We start from the raw sequence: 23,849 nt of genomic DNA on the forward strand, positions 1-23,849 counted from the left end.
AACAGCCTGCATGCAACGAGCAATAACCTAGGGGAGAAGCAAGCAGCACTAGCCTCCTTTACTACTTTTTTGTGGTTATTTGTCCGGTTTCTTGACACACCGGATAATTGCCCCAGTTTACAAGGGCCAGCGAACGCAGCACTAATGCTGCGTTCCAATGAGATGTGTGCTCAGCCTGAAATGCCAAACTCAGGGTAACAAAAATAAATTTCACCGCTTCAGTTCAGCAAGGTAGGCTTGGTAGCTAAGCTAGCTACCTATCCGGTGTTTGCGCTGTTGCTAACACACGCTAACCCAACCTCCAGCAAACTGCTTGCCAGTTGGTATGACTAAGACCACGTAGCCAGCTCGGTTGCTTGCTTCATATGATGCCGATGCCAGTTTGACTGTCCACGTTAGCTAGCTTACTTTGCAATTGTGTGAGGGGCGTGAAAGAAGAGCAAGGCTCGCCTCTACCACCACCAGCTGCTACGGGTAGTCTTGACTACAGCTGCCTCCTGCTGCTAATATAGCTGAAGTTCCTCATCCGTCTGTGGATGAGGTAGTTAGTTTGGCGATTTAGCTAGCTGAAACACACCAAGGCGGTGGATACATGTCTACCTCTCAACTACGGGACCAACTACGAAAGGGAAATCTTGCAGTTCATGTTTCGCCAAGAAGTCAGTGTGACGTCTTTTATTCCATCTTGTTCGTATCTTTTCCAACACGAGAAGAGGAATATGTCCAGATATAACATATACAGCCTGTTGGACTGGATCTACGGCGGAGTAGATCCGAAGTTTGAGGGCAACGGGGGCCCCGAGTGTGCCGCCTTCCTCGCGCCCCAGCAGCGCATCAGTGAGAGTCTGGTCATCGTCCTCATCTCCCTGGTGGAGATTTGCGTGGCGCTGAAGAAAATAAACATCTCCAAAGAGCTCAAAGTTGTTGCAAAGGACTGCACAAGGGCAAAGGAGGATAGTCTGGGCAAGAACCTGTTGCTGGTTGCCCTTTGCATGACTTTTGGAGTGGAGGTTGGGTTCAAATTCGCGACTAAGACTGTGATATACCTTCTGAACCCCTGCCATGTGATGACCATGGTTCAGGTAAGGATGACGCCGGGGGCTGATGTGTGTTTTGTTAAGACTACGTGTATCTGTGTGCACTCCCAGGATGGGTTGCCAACGTGAAAGCAACACCCATCAAATGTATTTGAGGGCATACTTGTATTCATCTCCTTTTGCCATAGCACTACTGTTATTAAGAAGAAGGAAAAGATGTGTACACTTCATTTATATAGCTCGTTTAAAGACAGAAAGTGCTGCTGTGAAATAAAACCTGTTGTCTCAAGTTCAGCTCTTGAGGTATGCAACAGGAGCTGGGCGTCATCTGATTTGAAGCCATACAATTGTTTATAACAGCTTTTAAAGCTGCAGCGGAGCAGTCCAGTCTGAGCTGAGTGTATTGCTGCACAGGTAGCTAGTTGAGAGTTTGATTGATATAACATGGGAGTTGAAGTTGGTGATGTCTTTGTTGTGTTGTGATTTGTTGTGCTTGAATCAGAGGTTACGGTTCACAACAACCCTAAGGTCCTCTGTTGTCACTGCTGCCATGAGAATATACTGTACCTGCATGTTTGTCTTTCACGCCTCCTGGTTGGCTGACCTTCATGGTGCATGATTGCACGCCATGGGTCATGGCAACGGGTCACTGCCAACTGTGGTTTTTAATGTATTTGTCGTACATGAAAGTCATACTGATGCATTCTGATTATATCAGATGACATGGCGGTGGTGTGATAGCTGGTGAACATTGATGAATTACATGCTGTGATAAAGTATTGACAGCTGGTAGCAAAATGTCCTTGATGTGCGGTGAACAACCACTTGAGTGTGATCAGAAGGGGGAATTAAAGAAAACAAACAATGTAGTTATAACAAAGAAAAACTGCACTGAAATGTGGAAGTTTCCAGTTTGTTGTAACATTTCTATTTTACTTTTGAAACAAGAAGGAGGTGTTTCTATCAAAGGGATGGCTCTGCAGGGATTGCCTCCAGGACTTTATTTGTTGCAGGAAATAGAGCCAGAGGCCTGACTGTGTGTCAGAAAAATAGGTGGAACAGGAAGTGCTTTATGCATTCTTACTTTTTTGAAGGTGATGTTTGTGGGATTTACGGTTATATGGGTGTGGCACCTTTTTTTTTTAATCCCTCATCTCAGGATTGAAAAGATCCTCAACTGGCCCCTTTTCCTCGTCTCCTTTTTAGCTTGTTAACCCAGCAACTATTCATAAAAACGCTGCGTCTGGAAGTGAGAGAAGTCCAGAATTGTTAACACATTTTTACGGCCTGAAAAACGTAGGCTCCTGTAAAGTCCCCATGGTGCCTTGTGAGATGTGCAGATTCAAGTGTTGCTGTAGTTGAAGTTACCACAGGCCTTGAGTAAGCAGCACAAGCATCTACTTCAGCCGTGTGCTGTTGAAAAGAATATAACCACTTGTCTGTGTTGCTGTGCTGTCATTATACAGCAGTCTGTTTGCTAGAACGTTTCATTAGCATCGGCTAAATTCAACATATTCTGTATTGGATTGAAGATCAGTGTCAACATTATTACTAAATACTTAAACAGAATACTGATGCTTACTCCAGAGATTGTAATTGTTACAGACTGCAAACGGCAACGTAATTTTGGGAAACCTAGCTGTTTACTACTAAAATATAATATTGAATTGGAGGAAATTTAACACCTTTTTAAGCAGAACTGCTGTCCTAGGTCAGTTTAGTTGTAATGAAAGTATTTAGTTCGCACACATATCAAAAACGCCAAGCGAGCAAGCATCACTCAGTACAAGGTGAGAGTGCCCCACTGCGGGTGAATAGTTCAGTGTCTGATGACTGATGAGTCGCTGCTTCACATCTGACAACATGGATGTCTGTTACATTTTCCTGAAACAAGAGCAGTCACATTACCACACTGACATCTGACTGATCACTGACTGATGGTTGTGGCTCCGTAAACAAAACAAATCAAATAGCAGATACCATGCAGTATAGATCAAATCAGGATATGGTGGGTAGAATTATTACAACAATATAGAGCCACATAAATTTTCTTATTTTTCTTTTCAATTTCTTTCTTCTCAAGTTTAGATTTATAGACGATAATGTACAATACCAAGATATTTTGAACTTGCTCTGCAGTTGATTGGATCTGTGAGATAGCCCAACAAGTGAAAACTTCAGATTTTATTGGGGGGATTAATTATTTTGTTGGAATGCTAGATTTGGTGTTAGCAAGTCCCCTTGTTCAAGGTACAATGCAACCAAAAGCTGGTGTAACGTGATAATGTCCTAATTCTCTGGTGAGCTGGGAGTTTCCTTTTTAACCCATGTTAGGTAGGCTAAGCTCCTGTCAGTCACACAACGCCCATATCAAGTGACCTTTCTTCCCCTGTAGATCTTGCCAAGGGTCCAGAATGACCGACACATACTCATCATTTAAAACAATGATTGATTCTAGGTAGGCTGAAATATTGCCACAGACTCCAGGAAACAATAACTCCCCCCTCTTGCGGTTCTTGCGGTTGAATGGGTTTAATAGGAGTTTAAAATAGTGCTTGGTTGCACACTGCAGCAATGAGCATAAAGACTCTGTGCTTTGTCTGCTCCATAGGTTCAGAGCTTGCCTATAAATTGAAGCACCATGCTGTTAACAAGTGTGCTACAAATATTCACTATCAATATAACAGACTACAGTATCAGCATTATCTTTAAACACAGCCACATTTATCAGCTGTAGCAATAGCCCCCAGCAGAACAGATTGTTGACTCTGTCATTCAGATTACGCTGAAAGCACTATACTACACGACTTAATGACTACACTTGTAAAACGGAAGTATGGTTTATCAGTAATGAGTCCTGTCAGTCTATAAATAGGCCATTGATCTCTATATTCAGCAGTTTTCCTTCACAGCTTGTAAGATCATTCTACAGTCACAGCTGTACTTTTACGTTGAAATTGCTCTGCAACAATGCAGAAAATGTTTTAGTTCAATTAAAATTGGGTTATATTTGCACTAAACACAGTACATGTTGTGAAGGTAGCTTAAATTGACCAAAAATAGCCAACATTACCCACTATAAACAAACCAAGTCACCCTGAACTGTGTGTTTTTCAGTTCAGTTATTAGTTGTCTTCGATTATTTGTCTGAAATTTCTTGGTTTGGAGACTGTCACAATCTGTTATGTCCTTTAGTGTCTCTGTCTCCTTTTGTAACCAACTGCCGTCACCTGTAATATTGTGAAATAGAGTTCTACTTTGTATTTCATGTATTTTCCAAGTCAACTATAAGAAGACCAGCATCAGGAAACGGCAAAGATGATGGCATTATGCCTCAGCCTGCTGTTCCGTTGTAAAATTAATAGCTAGAAACGACCATTAGAGGTAATTGTGTCTTTTATGCTGCAACAACAGCGTCAAGGCTGATTTGACTCTCATAAATGTGATCATGCATGTAGATATAGTCTGGGCTGGATTATTTCAGCTGCAGACGCTCATTTACAGTAATGGCGAGTTTGGTCAACCAATGAAATGGTAACTCCTCTTGAGTCGTGTACTTCAGTTCTAAATATTTTTTCCTGTTGTTTTATGATGTTTTAAGTCAACGAGTAACTATCTGGATAGAGTAAATTACTTTATGCTATAATTACTATCATGTACTTATTTCACTGCACATTAACTGCAGGTCTGTAGAAGTTCAATGGCAACTCCCGCACAGATCATGCTGGAGCTCTTAGATGCAAATAAAATGAAGAGGACCGTGGAAACAACAAACCCACATGGCATAGGTTGATGGCAACACACAAACATGGCACACCGTGTAAAGGTCACAAGAATCCCACAGCACCTAATGACAAGAGCTGAAAATACTAATGAGCAGCTTCACCAAGTTCAACCCAAACAAAAACCAAAAGAAAAGGTTTTTTTCCAGATACTGAAAGAGTATCGGTGCATGTTTCTAAGAGAGCCGAAGGCAAGACCACAAATATAATTAACACATATTTAGCTTCAAATCACAATTTTGAGTTTCTTGTACCTTTTTAAACTCAGTTGTTGTTGCAGATTAAATTGAAGTCAAATTTGTTCAAAATGTAGCACAGATTTAGCAATGATGACAGTAAAAGCACACAGCAGGAAATGCCTGCCCTTCCTAATGGCACTCACATAATACTACCGCACTGTGTAAAGTCCCAATAACACTTCTATTCCATGCCTCTTTTTATTTTGTATTGTCACATTTCATAATGCCACATTCCTCCTGCTTCCCAAGCTCAACATCTGCACCACATTTAGCCAGCAGGTTCCTGTTAGCTCAAGCAACAACAATGACAAAGTAACTCTGAATCAGCTATTTAGCTGCTATTGTAAATAAACAAAGTACACAGAAGCTAACATCTCCTTTTATTTATTTAGCTTAACAAGCTTGCACGAGCTGCCTACGTAGCCGGCTAAGTAGCTAGGCGGTGTTGTGATTATTCAGAAAAGTGAAGAGACAACATTGTTGTTGCACTAGCTAACTAATGTTAACTGGCTAAATTTGGTAGCAGTCGTTGCGCTTGCTAGCTTGAGGCAGGGGGCATGAGGGAGGGTGAGAGGGCGGTGACAGCACTGTCATGAAAAGTGACATTAAATTTAAAAAAAAAAGACTTTTGAATAAGCGTATCTCTGTACTGAAATAGAAAAGATATTCACCAGTTCACCCCTCTGTTTGATTGACAGTTCCTTCTGGTAACACCGGTTCCCTTTTGTTTATTTTATGCAGTTTACAACATTGACACGGCATTCCCATCCCCCATACACAACCGACACTACTGACACCACTGATGTACACATCACATGCCTTTTGAAGTTCTGTTATGTCCATAGTTACTTTTGTTAAATGCATTACTTTATCTAATCTTTGAAACAGTGTGTCTTGACAAGACAAGTGTAATTGGTTTGATGTCTCTGTCATGAGACAAGGGATCCAAGTGACAAAGTTTTACCCCAGGCAGCTTAATCTATTAGCTATTTTCATATATATTGTTCCAACCCTCTTAGCTAAATATAAAGATTAAAGAAACATCTATTACTCTGATTGTTTTCACAAGGTAAAAAGAAAAACAACAGTCTGGACAAGATTTAAAATGTATAGAGGACAAAAGCTTGTATGTATCTGCAAAATGTACTTCACAGTGCAGGTTAATATGAGTTGATAGGTGTACAGCAGATCCCTAAGATGTATCCCCTGGCCAGTGGGTTGTTGTACAACAGATTGCTTTCTTGTAATGCTGTTTCCAGCCTTTGGCTTCCAGGCAAACCAACTCCTCCTTGTGTCAGATGGTGTTTTGAACCAATCCATGTTTGCAGTGTCCTTCAGGCCACAAGAGCACAGTCACTGAGCAGAGGTGAGATGAGAATCCACATTGTAACCTAGATTCTCATTTAATTATAAAGCCAGCGTTGATGCGAATGCTTTCGACAGACGAAGTGAAAGAATTAGAAACCAATTTTAAACTGGCTTCTTCTTTGTTCTCAAATGTATAAAATACATGTTAAACTGAATATCAGCAGCCGCCACTTCACACAGCTGTGAAGTCTTTTGGTGATATATCGAAGGCCATGGTTTGTTTTTGTAACAGTCATTTATCATCAATTTCAAGAAGCCTAACAAAAGACAGTCCAGAACATATACATGTCCATGGCCCCGCTGTTCTCTAACAGAAGTGGATCGCTTTCTCAATAAGTTGTAGATTGTTTCAATCGTCAGTCCTGTTTGAAATCGGGCAATAAAATACATGAATGCCAATTCCTGGCAGCCATTTTAATGCTTTCGAATTCTACCCTTATTGTTTGACCATCTTCCTTGGCCCCATCTTAACTCTGCATTTTGTGTTGTTGTTTTTTGGTATTTGAAGCAAGAAGCACTTTACAGTTGCCCCGTGGGATGCTCTGTTCAAGGCTCTTGCTCTTATTATATTAATAAAAACTTGTTAAAGCAATTTGTTCTTTTTTCTTTACTGGCAGCAATGAGCGCTGGAAGCTCTTGAAGCATTCAAGCTGTTCCATAATAACTGAGTTTAATGTGATGATGTTTCTCATCTCTCTCTATCTCTGTGCTGTCCTCAACAGATCTTCCTGCTGGCCTGCCCGCCATGTAAAACAGCTATGGTTGTGTTTAGGTGAGTATATTTACTCCTGGCTCATGTCTGTCTTTGGTGTTTTGCACTTGTTATAGTGAAATTAACAATTAACAAACAAAACATTTTGGCAATAAAGATATCGCGTGTTAATTGTAAATTAGACCGCGACTCACAGTTTGTTGCATCATTTAGTCATCCACCCTCCTTTTCAAGCTGCCATGGGAGGTACCTGTCATGAATGCAAATGAAGTTAAACATTTTATTTTCATATAAAAGAAATTGCCACGTTGATATTGTAATTACTTAGTAGAGTAAATTGGGCTTTTACAGGGTTTTATTGTAATGAATTTGTCGGGGTTTATAGTTCTCGCTCTCCTCAACAACTGCTCTGGTCTGGGCAGTTAATTATTCAGGAGGAATGACTGTTTTTGCCAGTGGGAACACAAAGTTAAATTTACTCAGAAATAAATACAAGCAGGGTCACTTTCTGTTGCCTTAGCCCATGGGAGTGAACAGATGCAGTGAGTGGTAGCAGTTTTATCAAGGCACTGTAGCTGTGTCTTACCTGACATGACCATAAAGTGGCCGGCTAAAAATAAAATTGAGTTTGAGAAGCTTTATGAAACACTCTCCAACAAGTCTCTCGTCTTTGGGAAAACAAAATACTTCAAGTCAGTTCAGAAAGATGTTATTTATCCACCATGCCGAGATGTTCTTTCACATAGTTAATTAGTTTATATAATACTGCAGCAGTTTACGGGACAGTCATGGGTATTTTCCATGAGGAATGCTTTCACTGATTTCTATCCTGGTTCAGAAGATTAACAATTGTAGTTTGTGTAAACATGGCATTTTATAGGCACATTGATTTAAAAAAAGATGCAAAGTCAAATGGAACTTCACATGATTTGTACCATAAATGCCTAAGATGATGGCATGAAAAATTATTTAAATATGGAATGCTTAAAGTTGTAATCCTTGTAAGGTTTTAGTCGTGGTTGATGTGGCTATTTGGCTACACCTGTGGTTACCATGGCTACAGTAAGTGTGGTTTAATACTACCGCAAACCCTCCATGAGGCGCTACTTTGTCAGAAATGGTGTATCCATAGTACATGAGGACAAGTTGAATCCTGCATGGGATTGGCGGACCCTACCACTAACAATGAAAACTACTATATAGAGAGTTAATTACACAATGTAAATACATTGAATGGCTATTGCAGGATAAATACCCACCATAAATAGTATGAAAATGGGTTTTGATTTCATCAAAACTTTAAGAACAGTTTTATGCATCAAAAGCAAAAGCATCAAGTCACCATAATTTAGATCAGGATACATTTGCTGGAACCTTTTTGTGATCAAAACTCAGTGTCAATGTCTGAAAATGTGAGTGACTGTAAAGACTTTTTCAGAGAAGATGAAACTGTTTTATTTTGCCAATCGATTTCATAATCTCCTCTTCATGCATAAATGCAGCTCCATCTTTCATATCAGTGTGATCGTATCGTGGAAATCAACAGCTTGTGTAGAACAAACACAAAGTACCAGCATCTGTATTCAAGAATGGGAGACGACCTCTGTCTTAAGACCCAAGTGGCCTTCCTTCTGCTTGGTTTCAGCTCCTTTTTTATTCGCTATGCAGACAAAGCATCGTGTTAGACGCAAACACATGCCGTTATCTTGTGACAGCAGAATAACACTGGAGACTTTGTGAATATTGATGACAATAAATGGAAACGTGGATACAAGTAATGATAGTGTAATAATTAATCATATATGAAGGTAAATGCCTATTTCTCCAACATCACAGCAGTGTTGATTGACAGAATGGCACTTACACATATCAAAAGCTACTTTATAAATGTATAATTTTGAAATATATTTTCAAATCTTCAATATACTGGGCAAAGGTAGGGGTGGGCAATATGGCCAAAGTTTTCTATCACGGTATATGTAATATTATATCATGTCACATTACAACGTTGTAAGCAGTCCTGCTGCCCAAATCACGTTACCTTGCGAGGCAGCCGGAGATCACGTGAGAATCCAGCCCTGATTTGCTTCGTAGCCTGCCCTGAATATGTAGCAGAAGACACTCGGGGATAGCTCACACGGTGGAAACGATATTGCCAGATCTGTACCGGTGCACACATTTCAACCGTCGCATGGCATATACCGCCATGTCGCCCACCACTAGGCAAAGGTTAATGATCAATAAATGTGGTGAATCTGAATGAAGCAGACTGTTTTCCTAAAAGGTCTGGAGGCCCCCAGAGTGACAGCCGGTCTCATTTGAACTGACATTCCTACAGCACCGCTGTTTTCCCAGTGACCTTGGCTGTCACAACAGTTATTTTGGCTCATTTGACAAAAAGAGCAGTCAGAGTATATAGATGTAGGTCCACACTTTGACACATAAGCTCCTGGGCTTTGGTGTACGGTGGCTCAGAATAATTGTTGGTCAAAAGAAACATGTTGTGTTGGATGTGCAGATGTTAACTGAACAAGCATCACACTCCCTCTGTCTGCAGGGGCAGACGGGCTGTGTGTGTACTGAATGGTGAGTGAGACGGAAGCAGCTGAGAATGAGTGCTAACTAAAGATTACAGGATTATATCTAAATGTATACTAATTATGAATGAGTAGCTAGAGTTACTGATTTGTCAGAATCATGACGGCAACTTTGTGTGATTTCTTAATTGATCCTAGAGTGAAAGGTTCTAATTGCCTAAACTTTCGGTGACCTGGCTTCACCACCCACACTCCCTCTAGGAACTGACCCTGCCAAAGAATGAGAGACAGCTGCTGCTAACAGCATCAGGGAGAACTCTGATTGGTTTTCAGCAACATGGAACATAATTTACGCTCTCCTCCACCTGTTCCTCTGTGCTTTTATCAGCACTGATCGATTCAAACTAATATATCAATAATCCAATGATGCGTGCAACGTGGAAATGATTGTTAAATGTTGCTGGGAGTCTCGGGCAGATGGGATGGAAGATGGAAGAGGTTTATTAGATATTTCAGTGTTGTTGTTATTATTATTATTGGCTTATTTCTTTCCCTGTGTGTTTTCAGGCTGCAGGTCCACATGTTGAACGGTGCGTTGCTGGCTTTAATGTTTCCTGTAGTCAACACTAGACTGGTAAGTAAAGTAAAACTTCATCAAAGCCTTGGATAGGTTTCTCGTTCGCAGTCCATATATTTCATGTTTTTCTGACAGCTCAACAAGAAAGCAAGTTTTATCCCTTAGCGTTGATATCTTTAGGATGACTACTCTGACATTTTATCTTTTTTCTTGTCAAAAATGTGACGTTTATATGAATAAAGCCTGAATCTGAAGAATAAATTCCAACATGCAGAAGACAAAATGTCGGACCCAAGTGGCAGAAAGTAGGAGCTTGATTGATGATGAGGAATCTGCTGTTTCAGTGAAGGAAATCTGAGAGAATTGGTTCAGATCCGGCAACACTGCCTGCTTGAAAGGCTTTCACTAACAGCTGCAGACGAAGACCAGATGCAGTAGATAATGCACTAACCTCCAATTCTATTTGCTTATATGAAGTCAAGTTTTGATTGTTTGACTGAAAAAAAAGTCCAATTCTAACATGATCCCTGTGAAGATCAAATGCTCCTACTACACAACAAGTCTTAGCAAAGTAAAGCAGAGGTTTTTTGCCAAAACTCCCTATTGGGTAAATAACAAAGGAAGTGTGCCTTTCAAAGAGCTGTTGAGGTGTGTAATGGCAAAGCCTTTTTTTTGCGTAAATGCACACTCATTGTCATTGGTCGGCTTGTCTTTCAAAATAGTTTTCACAGCAGATATACCAAACAGAAGTGTGAGGAGTGAACAGTCATTAAATGGACTCAACTGAAGAGGCAATTTACATCACAACCTCATAAATCTTCATTTGGTATCCAGCCCCTGTGAACAGAGCACAGTTGAGACTACAGCCAGCTCCAGTTGTGTGAATGCTGGTCTGAGGTCAGTACATCAGAGCACCATGCGGACAATGCAGGAAGTCTGTCTGTTGATACTGATTTTAGGTTTACAAGTTTAAGACTATATTCAAATACCATTGTGTTCAGGTGCTTCTTCTGTATCTCAAAGTAAAAACAGTAAAACACCCAAACAATGCTGCAGGGGTCAAAGCAAGAGACATTTCTGCTCAGAGCCTGTAGAAGATCCGGGGCAGCTCTGTCTGTATGCCATCATCATCATCATCATCATCATCATCATCATCATCATCATCATCATCATCATGTGTGTTGTAAAGACTTGAAATAGTTCATTTTCTCCACAGCTTCCGTTTGAGAAGGAGATCTACTACATCCAGCACTCCATGCTGTACCTGGTGCCTCTTTATCTTTTCAGGAAAGGAGGTAGGTGTTGATCTTTAGTAGTTACAGCCTTCTTCTCTCCAGTCACATTGACAACGATGAAATACCTTTTACATGCCGACCGTGTACGAGTGTAATAGCATGACGTCTTTTATCCTTGGGTGGATTCTCTTTTTGTTGATGACGTTTGAGTTGTTGTTGGTACCTGCTTTTTCTTTGTCTGTTCAGCCGTGGTGTTACTACTCGCGTCAGCTGCAGTTAATCTCTTTATTCTGAATAAACGCCTGTTGCTGCTTTTTGTATAATGCTTACATTCTTCTCCACCTACTGCTATCAAGACATACGTACTACTGGAGCGCAAATGTGGAAATTCATGAACTGGGCAGAGAGCCATATATAGGCTATAGTATATTTTCATGTCGCTCCACTGTGTCGTCAAAAGGTCGAAAGATTACTTTCTGTGTCAGGAAGGGATCCCTCTCGTCCCGTGGTTAAAACTACAGGAGGCAGTGCAAAGAAAGTGAAAAATACAGCTCACTTAACCTTCAGATATAACCCACAGCACCTTGAAATCTGGGTAGTGTAACAACATGAAGGCATATCTGCATGAACTGGGAACCAAATTCTGTAGTGGCAAATACTAGCAGATAGAAGTTGTACTGGGCAGCTCCCAGTTGTAAATGTGAAGCAAGAAATTGGTGGAAAAGTAACCATTTGCTTAATTGACTTTAATTTCCCTGAACTATTAAAGTTGTATAGAAAGCTTAAAAAGACCTAAACTATAAACGAGACAAACACAATAACAAGTAAGGTTCCACAAGGTGTGGAGCGTTCTAAAAACTACATTTAATTGGTAGAAGTCAGGTAGATTTATCTCTGTTGTAGCACAGTAATCAAACCTCTGCTTCCAGTGCCTCATAGTTCATCAGTAATGTAACACCGGAGCCACACAAAAGGAAATACTCATTGTTCATGTTAAACAGATCTGTTGCACATGTAATGCCTCCCCCTGGTATAACTGTCGTAAAATGCCAGCAGTGAGGAAACAGGAAAAGCCAGTTTGACACCACATCCTGTAACTGGTTTTTACTGCTGTTGACTCGACTCACGTGTTACAAACACATCAACAGGGAAGTGAATGGAAATAGTATAACTGGTATAATTTGGTTCTTTAGTATTTTGCCTATCAGATGCAAACAGAGCAAACAGTTGGCTCAGAAGACACATTGTATGTGCCTGCTCTCTCTCTTTAACCCACAAACTGGTTCAGGTGTTTTACGAGCATTTCTTTTTGCAGGCGTGTACAAGCCTGAACCTCTGAGGGACATGTGGTGGGCGCTGCTCTCCAACGGCATCCTGTTCCTCTATCACTTCCTCTTCTTGCAGGTCCTTGGCCTGGTAAGATGGAGCCCTCTGCTGGGCGTTACGTGACACTTCACTGTGCCAAGTACATGCATGTAGCGATAACGCCATCACTTGTGTCACTGGTGTCATTTCCAGGGAGAATGATAAGCCATTTATTCAAACATAAACATGTGGTCCACAGCAATGCAATACAATTGTGCTTCAGTAAATTCTATTGAAACTATGTTGAAACACAGTCAGAGAGTTGTATTGATTGATCTTTATTTCAAGTTAAAAAGGAATAAGGGTCTGCTTTTCAGTTTCAGGGTCACCTTTCCTGTGCTTTGCTTATATATTCTCAAGATTTTTGAGCACTAAAAGTCTCATTTCTGCAGCCCGCTAAGTCAAAATGAACATCCTGTTTTGTGGCACCTGCTATTATTTTGTCCACTCGCAGTACATTAAAATGAGAGGCAGCAGCACGAGTGAGTCATACTGAGTCGAATGCTAATTAGAAGTATAAATCAGCTGTAGTTTAAAAGCGGGTTTCTGAGGTTAATGGAGGTATAAAAAGAAATATGTTTTTGCACATTTATGCATGGTAGCACACAGACTAATCTAAACTTATCATGGCAAGAAAGACCAAACTCTGCATTAGCAAAGAGAAACTGTCACTCTCGTCATCACTGACTGAAAGACACTCAGTTAATCAGAAAATTGAAAAATATATGAATAGTGAACATTATAAGCTTCACAAAGTCAGTATTTACTGCAGTGCTACTGCACTGGATTGCATAATGTTGGAAGGTGTACCAGTTTTTTTCCACACTCTGCAGATCATAAAAACACTCAAAATCTAACTTAAGTTTGGACAGTCTCAAATACAAACATCAGTGATCAAATGAAGTGAATCATTCAGTTGATGCAGTCAGTAATGAGTTGTAGAGGATTTACAGGCTGGAAACCCTTTAGTCAGTGTTTTGGAGCAGAAATTAGTGGTTATGATGATATGTACAGTGAAGTCAACCATGCCATCTGCCAAAACCTCATTATCCAACTGCGTAGTACTTATTATTATTTATTAGCATCATATTAGGACTTGTGCTTACTCAACCTGCCTATCTCTGCTTCCCTCCAGGCGACTGAGGTCAACCTGAACAACATGCTGTGCCCGGCCGTGTCCGACCCCTTTTACGGGCCTTGGTACCGGGTGTGGGCGACGGGCCACCAGACCCTGCTGACCCTCATGCACGGGAAGGTCCTCACACTGCTCTCGCAACACACCGGCTCCTTCTGCAGACACCTGCTGGACACACTCCGACTGCGCAGCAAGAAAGTCGACTGAATGGTCCTGGAGGATGCACACAGACCTAGCCTTTCATTCTAAATGCCTGCTCCTGTCATGGAGATTTTTCTTCTTCTTTTTTTTTCTTTCTTTTTTTTTTTAAATCGACATTTTAAATGCATCTTTTAAGACTTACCATCTGTTGTACTGAAACATGTGAGCATTTCAGGGCCAGTGAATCAATGTGTCATTCTTTGTAGTGTTGTAGTTGGCTTGCATACATACTTGCATGCACAAACAAAATAGGCATTTTAAGGCTGGTAGTTAGCATTGTGGAGTTTGGAATACAACTCCCAGAAATATGTCAGTGAATTTGTGGATGATTTCTCAAGCTGCCTTTTTGTAAATGTAAAGTTCTAAGGACAGAAAACAGGAGTCACCCAAATGTCACTGCTGATGTGCAGTTGTTAAACTTTCAGTTCTTTATGTGGTAGTTATCTAGTTCATATGTTAGTTGGTAAAGCTGCCATTTTATTTGTCTCACATGCGTTTTGAACCAGATCATGAATGTGAGCTGTTGTAAAAGTTATTGCTTGTTTATAGTCGGGGGGGGGAGTTTTGTTTGTCACGTATGGTCGCCTCTCAGTGTTGTCATGACTGAAAATAGGAACTTCTTTAAGGCGTCCCTTTGTTCCCGCTTTACCACACACATGTACAGGCTATGGAAGCATCATCGTAACTGGCCTCTTTTTGAGTTTGTGTCTCCAGCCCGCTCAGATCATTCCAGTTGTGATAATCAGGGGACATGAGGATGTATTTCGTGCTGAGATTCAAAGTGATGAATGAGGACTTATGGATCTACACTGGGATGTTATTACCTCTGCCAAGGAGGTTATGTTTTTGTCTGTTATTTTATTGTGATATTGGACCATATTCAGTGAGGTATAAACTTCAGTGTGTTGTTGGGATGAATGTGATGTTTGCCAAGAGAGGGTAGATCTTGACGAATTATGTATCTGGGCTGGAATCGTGCATCATGACACTTGAATAGAATTTGTTGCTTGATCCTCAAATTAATCTTACATCCTGAATTCACTCCACCACGTCAACTGTAACGAGTCACAGTCTCGGTTTTGTATAAAAAAAAAAAAAAAAAAGATCCATCAAATGATCTGCATGAAGTCACTTTGGGTCATTCAATGGCTGCCCATTCAAAAGAAAGTATTAGCTAATTGGAATCTGTCTGTCGTGGTTTATAACATTTCAAGTGTTAGGGGTGTGTGTGTTTTACTGTAGCATATACTGTACTCCACTGTAAAGAAGGGATAAGACAAACTTTTGTATTTCTATGGGTTCGAGTGTATGTGCTGTATTGACAATAAAAGTGATTTCAGTTGACCAAAGTTCTCATTGTGTATATTTAGCACTTCTTTTCTAACCAAGCTAACTGTTCCCAGTCTTTATGCTAAGCTAAGCTAACCAGCTGCTGGCTCCAGCTTCATATTTAACAGTCAGACATGAGAGTGGTATTAATCTCCTCGTCTAACTCTCTGCAAGAAAGCAAATGAGCGTATTTCCCAAAATGTCAAACTATTCCTTCAAAGATTGGGCCTCTCGGAACAACACAAAACTCCACTGACGCCACGTCGCTGCTTGACTCATACAAACTTGTGCTTTTCTACAGTGTGTTTGTGTTCACTGTTCCCTGTGAGGCCAGACAGGTTAAAAAGCTTTAAGTGCAGCGTATTGACTGAAGTGAGCTGCAAGAGAGTTTTCACAGGCCTGTAGCACTTCATCATTACAGTCAAGAGAGGAAGGTCGATATAATAGCACCACAGTGGCTGCAAAGAGGCCTCAAGATGACTGTGGATTAAGAGGAGAGATATGTTGAAATATGCTGCTCTTCTCTTTAAGTGCTGGAGATGCAGAAATAAACAGCACAGCGGCTGTAGGAAATCTCAGGTATTCTGGTGTCGCTTTCGTAAAATAAACTCGACTAGGCTCCGTTGTTGTTTGAGAGTAGAGGAAAGGCAACAGAAAAGCATCTTTTCACTTAGTTCTCGTGGCTTGAGCACGACAAACAGTCTCTTGGTCAACACGAACATAACGACTGCTAGAGGAAATGAAGAGTACTCTGTGACTGCGGGTAATGGAATTGATGAGACTATAAATCCCTGGTGAAATAAAGTGAATGGAAATTGGACATGGACTTGATGGAGCTGCTGCTTCTACAACACCAGTTTCAAGTCCATTCACTCATCAGTATCAGTTATTCGGACAGATGGAGGCCCAGAGGCAGACTCAGGAGAGAAAAGTAAAAAGCTGGTTGGATTTGATCTCAGGCCAGCACTGGGTTCATGTGTGGTTACACACAGGCAGCCGGCTGGACCATTCAAATATCTCTTAGCACTTAACCCTGAATATCATGTAACAAGCAGCAAAGTATTTTAAGATACACCTGCCCAGACTTCTCCTGACTTGGTGCTGAGTGGTTTCGGTGTATGAACTGGCAGAGAGGCAGGCCAAGCATGTGAGGATCCGTCTCCTCTTTACAGTTACAGCTCCACACAAACTACTGTAGCTCAATGTGGCCATTATAATTGAGCTGTTGTTTTAGAATCAACGCTTGAAACGATGAAGGTACTTACAAACAGTACCAGAACAAAGGGACGGAAAGTAATAACAGCGATGGTCCAACAGCATACAACACCCTCTGTCCTTAGACCCCCAATTCGAATGAGGAAAAACTCAAGGAAATAAGGGAAAGATGAAAGAAGCCTCAGGAAGAGCAACAGAGGAGGGGTCCCTCTTCCAGGTCGTACAGACATGCAATAGATGTGTGTTGAATAGATTCACAACAGAAAACCATAGTATATGAGTGTAGATTGTAAAACATAAGTGAGGAGGATGGATCCGTTTATTACTGGTTATTACTTCAAATCTCCACAGTGGTCCATCCTGTAGGGTTGAAAACAATAATTAACATTTGTTATGACGGCAGTGTCATTTCCACATACATTTTAAAACAACATTGCATTCAAAACCAGACTAAGAGTCTACAGCCACACAAGCAGCTCTGTGAGGCTGTTTACAGAGCTGTGCTTTGAGCTATATGCTAACTTCAGCATGCTAACATGTCCGCGATGACTATGTCAACATGCTTATGTTTAGGAGGTAAAACGTTTACCTCTTCTTAGTTTACCTTGTTCGGAATTTGCTAATTAGCTCTAAACACAAAGTACAGCTGAGGCTGATGGGAATGTCTTGCAGGTACTGGTCATAAACCCAAGTACAGGACGAATTTAGAATTTGACTTGATGGCACTAGATGAAAATATATTGCAATTCATCCTGAGGGGAACACGGATGTCTGTACCAAATTTCATGGCAATCCATCCAATGGTTGGCAAGATATTTCAGTTTGGGTCAAAGTGGTGGACAGACCGATATTGTCATTGCTAGAGTGGCTAAAACATACAGAGAATAACAGCAACATTGGTTGATATAATACAGTCCAATACTATAGCCTTGCAGTAAACGCTACCTTTGTTAAGTTTACAATGTTGAATAGTGAAATGTTGAACTTCACAAATGTTTCATAAATGTAGCATTTGTTGCAAGGCTATTGCAATGGAGCATGAGACACATTGCTGTGTATGTTTTCAATGCTTTGAGCAGCACAAACAAAATGAAGGTATTTACATCCAATGTAAACCATCTGCGAGGGACAAGAGAGAAAATGTCTCGACCCTTTAAATTTGATGAAGTTGTTACAGGCCTTTTTCTACAATCATAAGACAATAAAACATAAAACAGTTTTATATCCCTGACCTGGATGGATGGCAGGGTTTGGGTTTTGACCACACCCATCATTGTTGGGTCAGAGGTGTGATCTGTTGACCCCAGCAGTGATGTAGCATTGCACTATGGTACAGTGTGACATCACTTTTACTTTACACTTTTAGTTTCCACTGAACCACAGTGGTCACAATCAACTATGATACAATTTTCATATTAGACCAAACAATCTCACCTCAAGCTCCATTTAGTAGTTGTTCTAGAGCTTTCAGTCATATCACATGATCTTCATCAGCAGATGGAGTTTGCCCAGTTGTTATGAAAAGACAAATTAGTAATACACTGCTGCATGCTGTCACATGAAGAACTCGTTTTTTTGCAGGAACTAAGAGCTCCCTTGTTTAGTTGATGCCTTAGGTTTGTGAACGGGTGTTTGTTATCGCTTGAATAAAGGTTGAGCACTCAATGCCATCCTTATCAGGTACCGGAGGCAGAAAATTCTCATTCAGCCCACAGCATGTGCTCGGCATGCTCTGCTAGTCCAAACATCATTAAAATGTGTGAGGGCTAAAGCCATTTCACATAATTGTAGAAAAGGCACTGGTACATCAGTGCATGCTGTCAGACGGTGCCAGCAGGACTTCATTAAATTCAAAGTCAGTTTGTCAGTTCAGAAATGTTCTCAATTATCCCTGATGGTATCTAGACATTAAGATGGTTTGTTGAGTATTTGGCCAGAACTCTCGCCGGTGTCAAACCTTTCCTCCAATCAAATCAAAAGTTATCCTGTTCTACCATTTGAGGCCATACAAACTGAAATCATTTACATCCAGCATCCAGCTGCACCTGACCACCAGAGAAAACAGACCAGCGTGCATCAAGCAGAACAAGGCAACAAAATGTTGACAGAGAATATGAGCATTAATCAAGGAAGTGTGAACTGTAACTGAGCAAATAACATAATCCGTGCACCTTCTGTCAAGTTGGATCTATCACTAATCAACTGGACATATTGATTTGGTGTTGAAGCTCTCTGGATCTAATTGTGACCCACTCACATTATTGTTTCAAATGTTGAAATGACTAATTAATTTTTCATTAGTACAAATTATATATTCAATGAAAAAAAAAAACAGTATGTGTGGATGTGTGTGCTGAAAGAAAATAGAATGACACATTCTCTTTTCAGTTGATTTTGTATTTTTTATTGAATAAATGATTTTAAAAGGTAATAACAATGTTTAAAACTACATTATCTTCACAGCCATTGCTTACATACTCAGATAACCCATCTATATATATTCTCTCAACCCTCCCCACACTTTTGCAATTTTTTTTTGCTAATTTCTTTTTCTTTTTTTTTCTTTTTGTATTTTTTTCTTTTTGGGGTCATACTATCATAATAAATGCCCATTTCAAGTCGCGTCACACTAACAGCAATTCAATAGGAAAGGAGGAAGGGTCTAGCTCTACAGGGGATAGATTTGAATTTCCCAGTTCATATTATTCCATCAACATTTTTCAATTTACTAAAGCAGAAAAAAAAGATCCAAAAATCGAAAGGAAAAGAAATAAAAGTTGGTATGAGGAGTTACACCAGGCAACCCTCCCAGCCCATCAGGCCACTGCAACAGAAAAGTCATTTTGTACAGCGACACGTCTTAGAAGTCAGTGTCTCAAAAATTCAGAACATAGAAAACCACTAAAATAATTTTGAAACTAGATCCAAAATATTATTTTGAAAAGAATTTATTTTGATGTACAAAAACAGTCATTTTCTTTTTTTATTTGCTTTTTAATTTTTTTTAATAAAAGTTTCAAACACAAGTTTATTGTAGTTCTTATTTCATTTGTCATTATCATTATTATTATTGATTCATTTATTCTTCTTTTTTTTTTATTCATCTATCAGTGCGATTGTATACCAGTGCAGCTACTGGGTCCAGAGTAAAGAAAACAGGCTTTTTCATCTTTAATGGCATAAAAAATAAGGAAAAATCCATCTTTTATACAAAGTATAACTGCTGGTCTTTAGGGAAAAAAACATTTATAAACCCATAAAGCTAGGAGGCACACCATGGGATTTTCATTTTTGTAAATAATAATAATAATAATAATAATAATAATAATAAACAAAACAAGTAACAACAATTTGCAACCATTTTTAACCATCCTTGAAGCCATATACAGCTTCAGAGATAGACTCAATGAAAATTCATTGAAAAATTGGGTTGCTTAATAAGTCAAGACAGTTGAGAAATCGCACACAAAAAAAAAAAAAGACAAAGAACATTTTGTCAATTGCAGGGGTGTCTTTTGGAAGGACAGGAAGCCAGGCCTGAAGAGCAGCATTTGGGCATGGCCGCTGGCATCTTTGGTTCAGTCAAACATACGAAGGTAACATGAGCTTGAGCATTCCACGAAATATGAGAATGACCACACAAGGAATGCTGAGGCTGAACTCTAACCCTGGTATGGAACCAAAACACAATCTGCTACAACAAACTACACATGTTGTTCCATAATATCCCATGAGGTATCAATGCTTTAAACAGTTAAATCAGTACAGAAGCAGGACTATTCTCTGCGTGTTCTACGTAAAACATTAACTCTGCGTCCCATTATAGGAGATGCTTACCTTCGACACAGTTTGAGAGGCTGTGAGAGCCTCGACAACAGGACCTTCTCACTAGTCAATAAACCTTGGCTTTTCAGCGGAGGTCAAACGATTCAGCAGCTAAAAGGAAAACGGAGGATGTGCTCTGAGAAAACAGCATCCGATCTTCCAGGAGATTCAACGACCACTACTACTGCCACCACCATCTACCGAACGACACACACATCACACCTTGACAGACTAGGCCATGAGGTCGGGCCACAGTGTGGGGAGTAATCGAGGGGGGGAAGGAGGCTACGTGTGACTTCTTGTCCTTTCAAACCTGCAGGGGTGTTGACTTGCACTGGTAGGAAAAAAAAAAAACACCTGTTGAACAGATCTGCATATATCAAGGATAGTAAAGGTAACACATGTCGGATTTTCTCTCAATATATTGCTGTTAAACTGTAATAACGACCATTAACAGTACATTCCATAGCCCCTATGACGGGTTTGCTGCAGGGACTTTTCCTTCTTCATTATGTGTAAGCATATCGGTCTGTTTTTCCCATAGGGAATTGATCCCAAAATCACCCACATTGGACTTAATTAATGAAAGCACAGATGCTTGGGGCTACTGTTTGTAACAGTGACAGTCACATCCTTCAGTATCAACATGTGCCGTCACGAGTCATTTCACAGCAATACACTAAAGAGAAAATCGTACGTGTAGCATCTTTAAGTATGATATGATCAATGAGTCCGCATGACCAGTCACGAGCTGTGACCACCCCAATATGAGGTCCGATAGCACCATATTTGTCTTTTAAATCTCTTAATGGTTAATAAGAGTGTCTAAGCCATAGATCAAGCATATCATGGATAAAACCATAGGTCTCATACTCATACATACATGCAACAAAATACATTGCATGTGTATACAAAGACATATATGTAAAAGAGCATGGTCAATTTGGTTTTGCAGCAGAAAAATTCAGGTTGTGCTGTTTTAAATGGACCAGGAAATGAGTGCCTGACTGTTCCTCCACTTTTGATGTAGTGTATTTATCATAAACGCATTCATTGTACTAGACGCATGACACATTCTTCCCATGGTTTAAAAATGTAGGGTAACACCACCACAGTGCCCAACGTTATTTTAAGAGAACGTGTCTATGTGGGGCTTTCAAAAATGAAAGAATTGAGGGCCAGCAGCTATGGTAAGACGTGAGCAAACAGGAGACTGCAGGCATACAGGAACCCCCATATGTCTAAGAAAGTGTTAGCAACACCATTCAAGTGAGGAAAACTTCATCTGAGGCCCTTCCCTACACTGTGGTGAGAAGATGGGAGCTGGGAAAGAGCAAACCATGGGACAGAGGAACACTCAGAGCATCATCTACTGCTCCATCATTTATTAAATCATTCATTTAAGGCAACACAACTTAAATCTGGGTCATTTCGGGTTACTGTGGATGGAGTGCCAAAAGCCCTTGACATTTTGCATAAAGAAAAATAACCTGTCAGTTAGTAAAGGCTGTTACAAAGAAAGGTGTTGGTCAAGTAACAAGAACCTCTCAAAAAATTCCAGTTAACAAAACTAAAGCCGAACCCAAAGCGAGCGGATCACATCATGATCCTCAACAGTTCAAACACTCTGGAAAGTAAATCCAACTAGCCTAAGTGTGTGTGGATGTGACTCACAACGAGTAATATTTGGATGGGAAATGGCTTCTTTAGTCCTTACAAAGCCCTGGCTTTTTATTTGTAGACCTTAACTGCGAGCCGCCCCGGCCCCATGCAGAGATTCTAACTAATTCAACTGTGTTTGCTCTAACCTGCTGCCAAACAGCTGACAAAACAGACCACAAATCTAAACATTTCCTGTGCCATGGACACGCAGATCAACGGGACCTCACTGAACAGCAGAGTATCAGAGGAGAACAGTGGTAGTGCGGTTCCAACAACTAAATCAACTCGCTGCATTACTGCAACTGCTTCAGAACCTAAAAAGGAGCATAATGACATGCACTTCTAAATGACACAAACATGTTAATTACATCACTTCCTTTGTGCGTCAAGTGGTGCGTCTTCATTCAAAATGACAATTTCAATACATCATACTTTGTGGACGAGTGACAATGGTTAGCTATGATCTGAAAAGGCAAGACAATGTTTCCACGACAACACGGGCAATATACAAGACGTCCGACTAATGAGTGAATCTGTGTATTCAGTGATGCAGCCTTGCCCGAGGCTGGCTGCTGTGAGTTTGCATTCAGAGGTTAAAGACCCAATACATTAGAGGTTACCAGTTCAGTGGCACCGAATGCAAACGCTTCAAGCCAAACGACAGACTACTCTTACAAGTGTGGAATACAAAGAGAATATGGCTTTAAGTAGTTATAGCATGTCCCTGTCAAGTGACTCCCTGCCAGTAAACTCAGAAACCAACAGACACAGTAGATTTAAAAGGAAATCTCGTTCATGCACACACTTTTTTTTTTTCTAGGGACCTGTAGCCTGCTCCCCCTCTCCAATGCGGGGAAGTCAGACCCACTTGTTGCCCATTTTACATCGATAATTAACAAATCACCTGCGCGGACGTGACTATCCTCAGACAAAATGGCTTCCTCCACAATTACCTTAAATTTGAAAGAGTTAAACAAAAATAAAAAGGGAACATAGCTGTAAGCTCTCAGCCAAACAAACGCAGTTCAAGGTTTACAAGTTCCACCACAAAACACTACAAATACTCAGGAGGAGGCTTCCAAAATGATCGCTGTGGGGAATCTTTAGGTAAAATCCAATTTCTAATTTACTCTACTGGTTTTGATCTGGTGGCTGACCGATATCTATTATCCACACACAGAAATACACACACGATTGTGAGCTCAAACAATAAACACTACCAGCACAGGCTGGTCAAAAGGCATCACAATCCTACTATCTATACTTTGGAGTATACAAATCCCAATATATAGTTCCAACTACAACACTACAAGAGTTTACAAAGCTAAAACACCCTCAACAATCAATCTTTTTTTTTGTTTTTTGAGAGGAATTGGAATAGAGACGACACAGCCTTTGAGAACTGCAGTTGCCTTGCTACATGGTATACATGTCTGGATAGTAAGATAAAGAAAAGAAGGAAGAAAGAAAGAAATTCTTAGTAAATGTAAAATTGTAGCGAAGCCTAAACAATATAAGCGCGAGACTAATCCACCTTAAGAGACTTCCTTCCATCCACAGAATCAAACACCTGATTAGGTTTGCTGAAAATACGTACGATTAATAAAATCTAGTATTTGTTTAATTTTCA

The 23,849-nt window shown here is 40.3% G+C and overlaps 1 protein-coding gene across 2 annotated transcripts; it reads left to right on the forward strand.

Annotated features, from left to right (window-relative positions):
- The first annotated feature begins 557 nt into the window (after positions 1–557).
- LOC139295240 (transmembrane protein 164) lies at positions 558–15,537 on the forward strand. Of its 2 annotated transcripts, XM_070917386.1 has the most exons (6): positions 558–1,082; positions 7,149–7,198; positions 10,243–10,309; positions 11,469–11,547; positions 12,803–12,903; positions 13,988–15,537. In XM_070917386.1, exons 1-6 carry the CDS (start codon positions 645–647, stop codon positions 14,192–14,194), a joined length of 942 nt encoding a protein of 313 aa, XP_070773487.1. In that variant the 5' UTR covers positions 558–644; the 3' UTR covers positions 14,195–15,537. The 2 variants fall into 2 exon arrangements, with proteins under 2 accessions (XP_070773487.1, XP_070773488.1); XM_070917387.1 differs by lacking the exons at positions 7,149–7,198; positions 10,243–10,309.
- Positions 15,538–23,849: the final 8,312 nt, after the last annotated feature.

The sequence above is a fragment of the Enoplosus armatus genome, chromosome 13 (assembly GCF_043641665.1).
Source record: "Enoplosus armatus isolate fEnoArm2 chromosome 13, fEnoArm2.hap1, whole genome shotgun sequence".
Classification (NCBI taxonomy): Eukaryota; Metazoa; Chordata; class Actinopteri; order Centrarchiformes; family Enoplosidae; genus Enoplosus; species Enoplosus armatus.

Coding starts and splice junctions, on each gene's coding strand:
- LOC139295240 (XM_070917386.1), top strand. CDS start 645: ATGTTTCGCCAAGAAGTCAGTGTGACGTCTTTTATTCCATCTTGTTCG. Junction 1,083..7,148: donor ATGTGATGACCATGGTTCAG/GTAAGGATGACG, acceptor TGTCCTCAACAG/ATCTTCCTGCTGGCCTGCCC. Junction 10,310..11,468: donor CTGTAGTCAACACTAGACTG/GTAAGTAAAGTA, acceptor TTTTCTCCACAG/CTTCCGTTTGAGAAGGAGAT.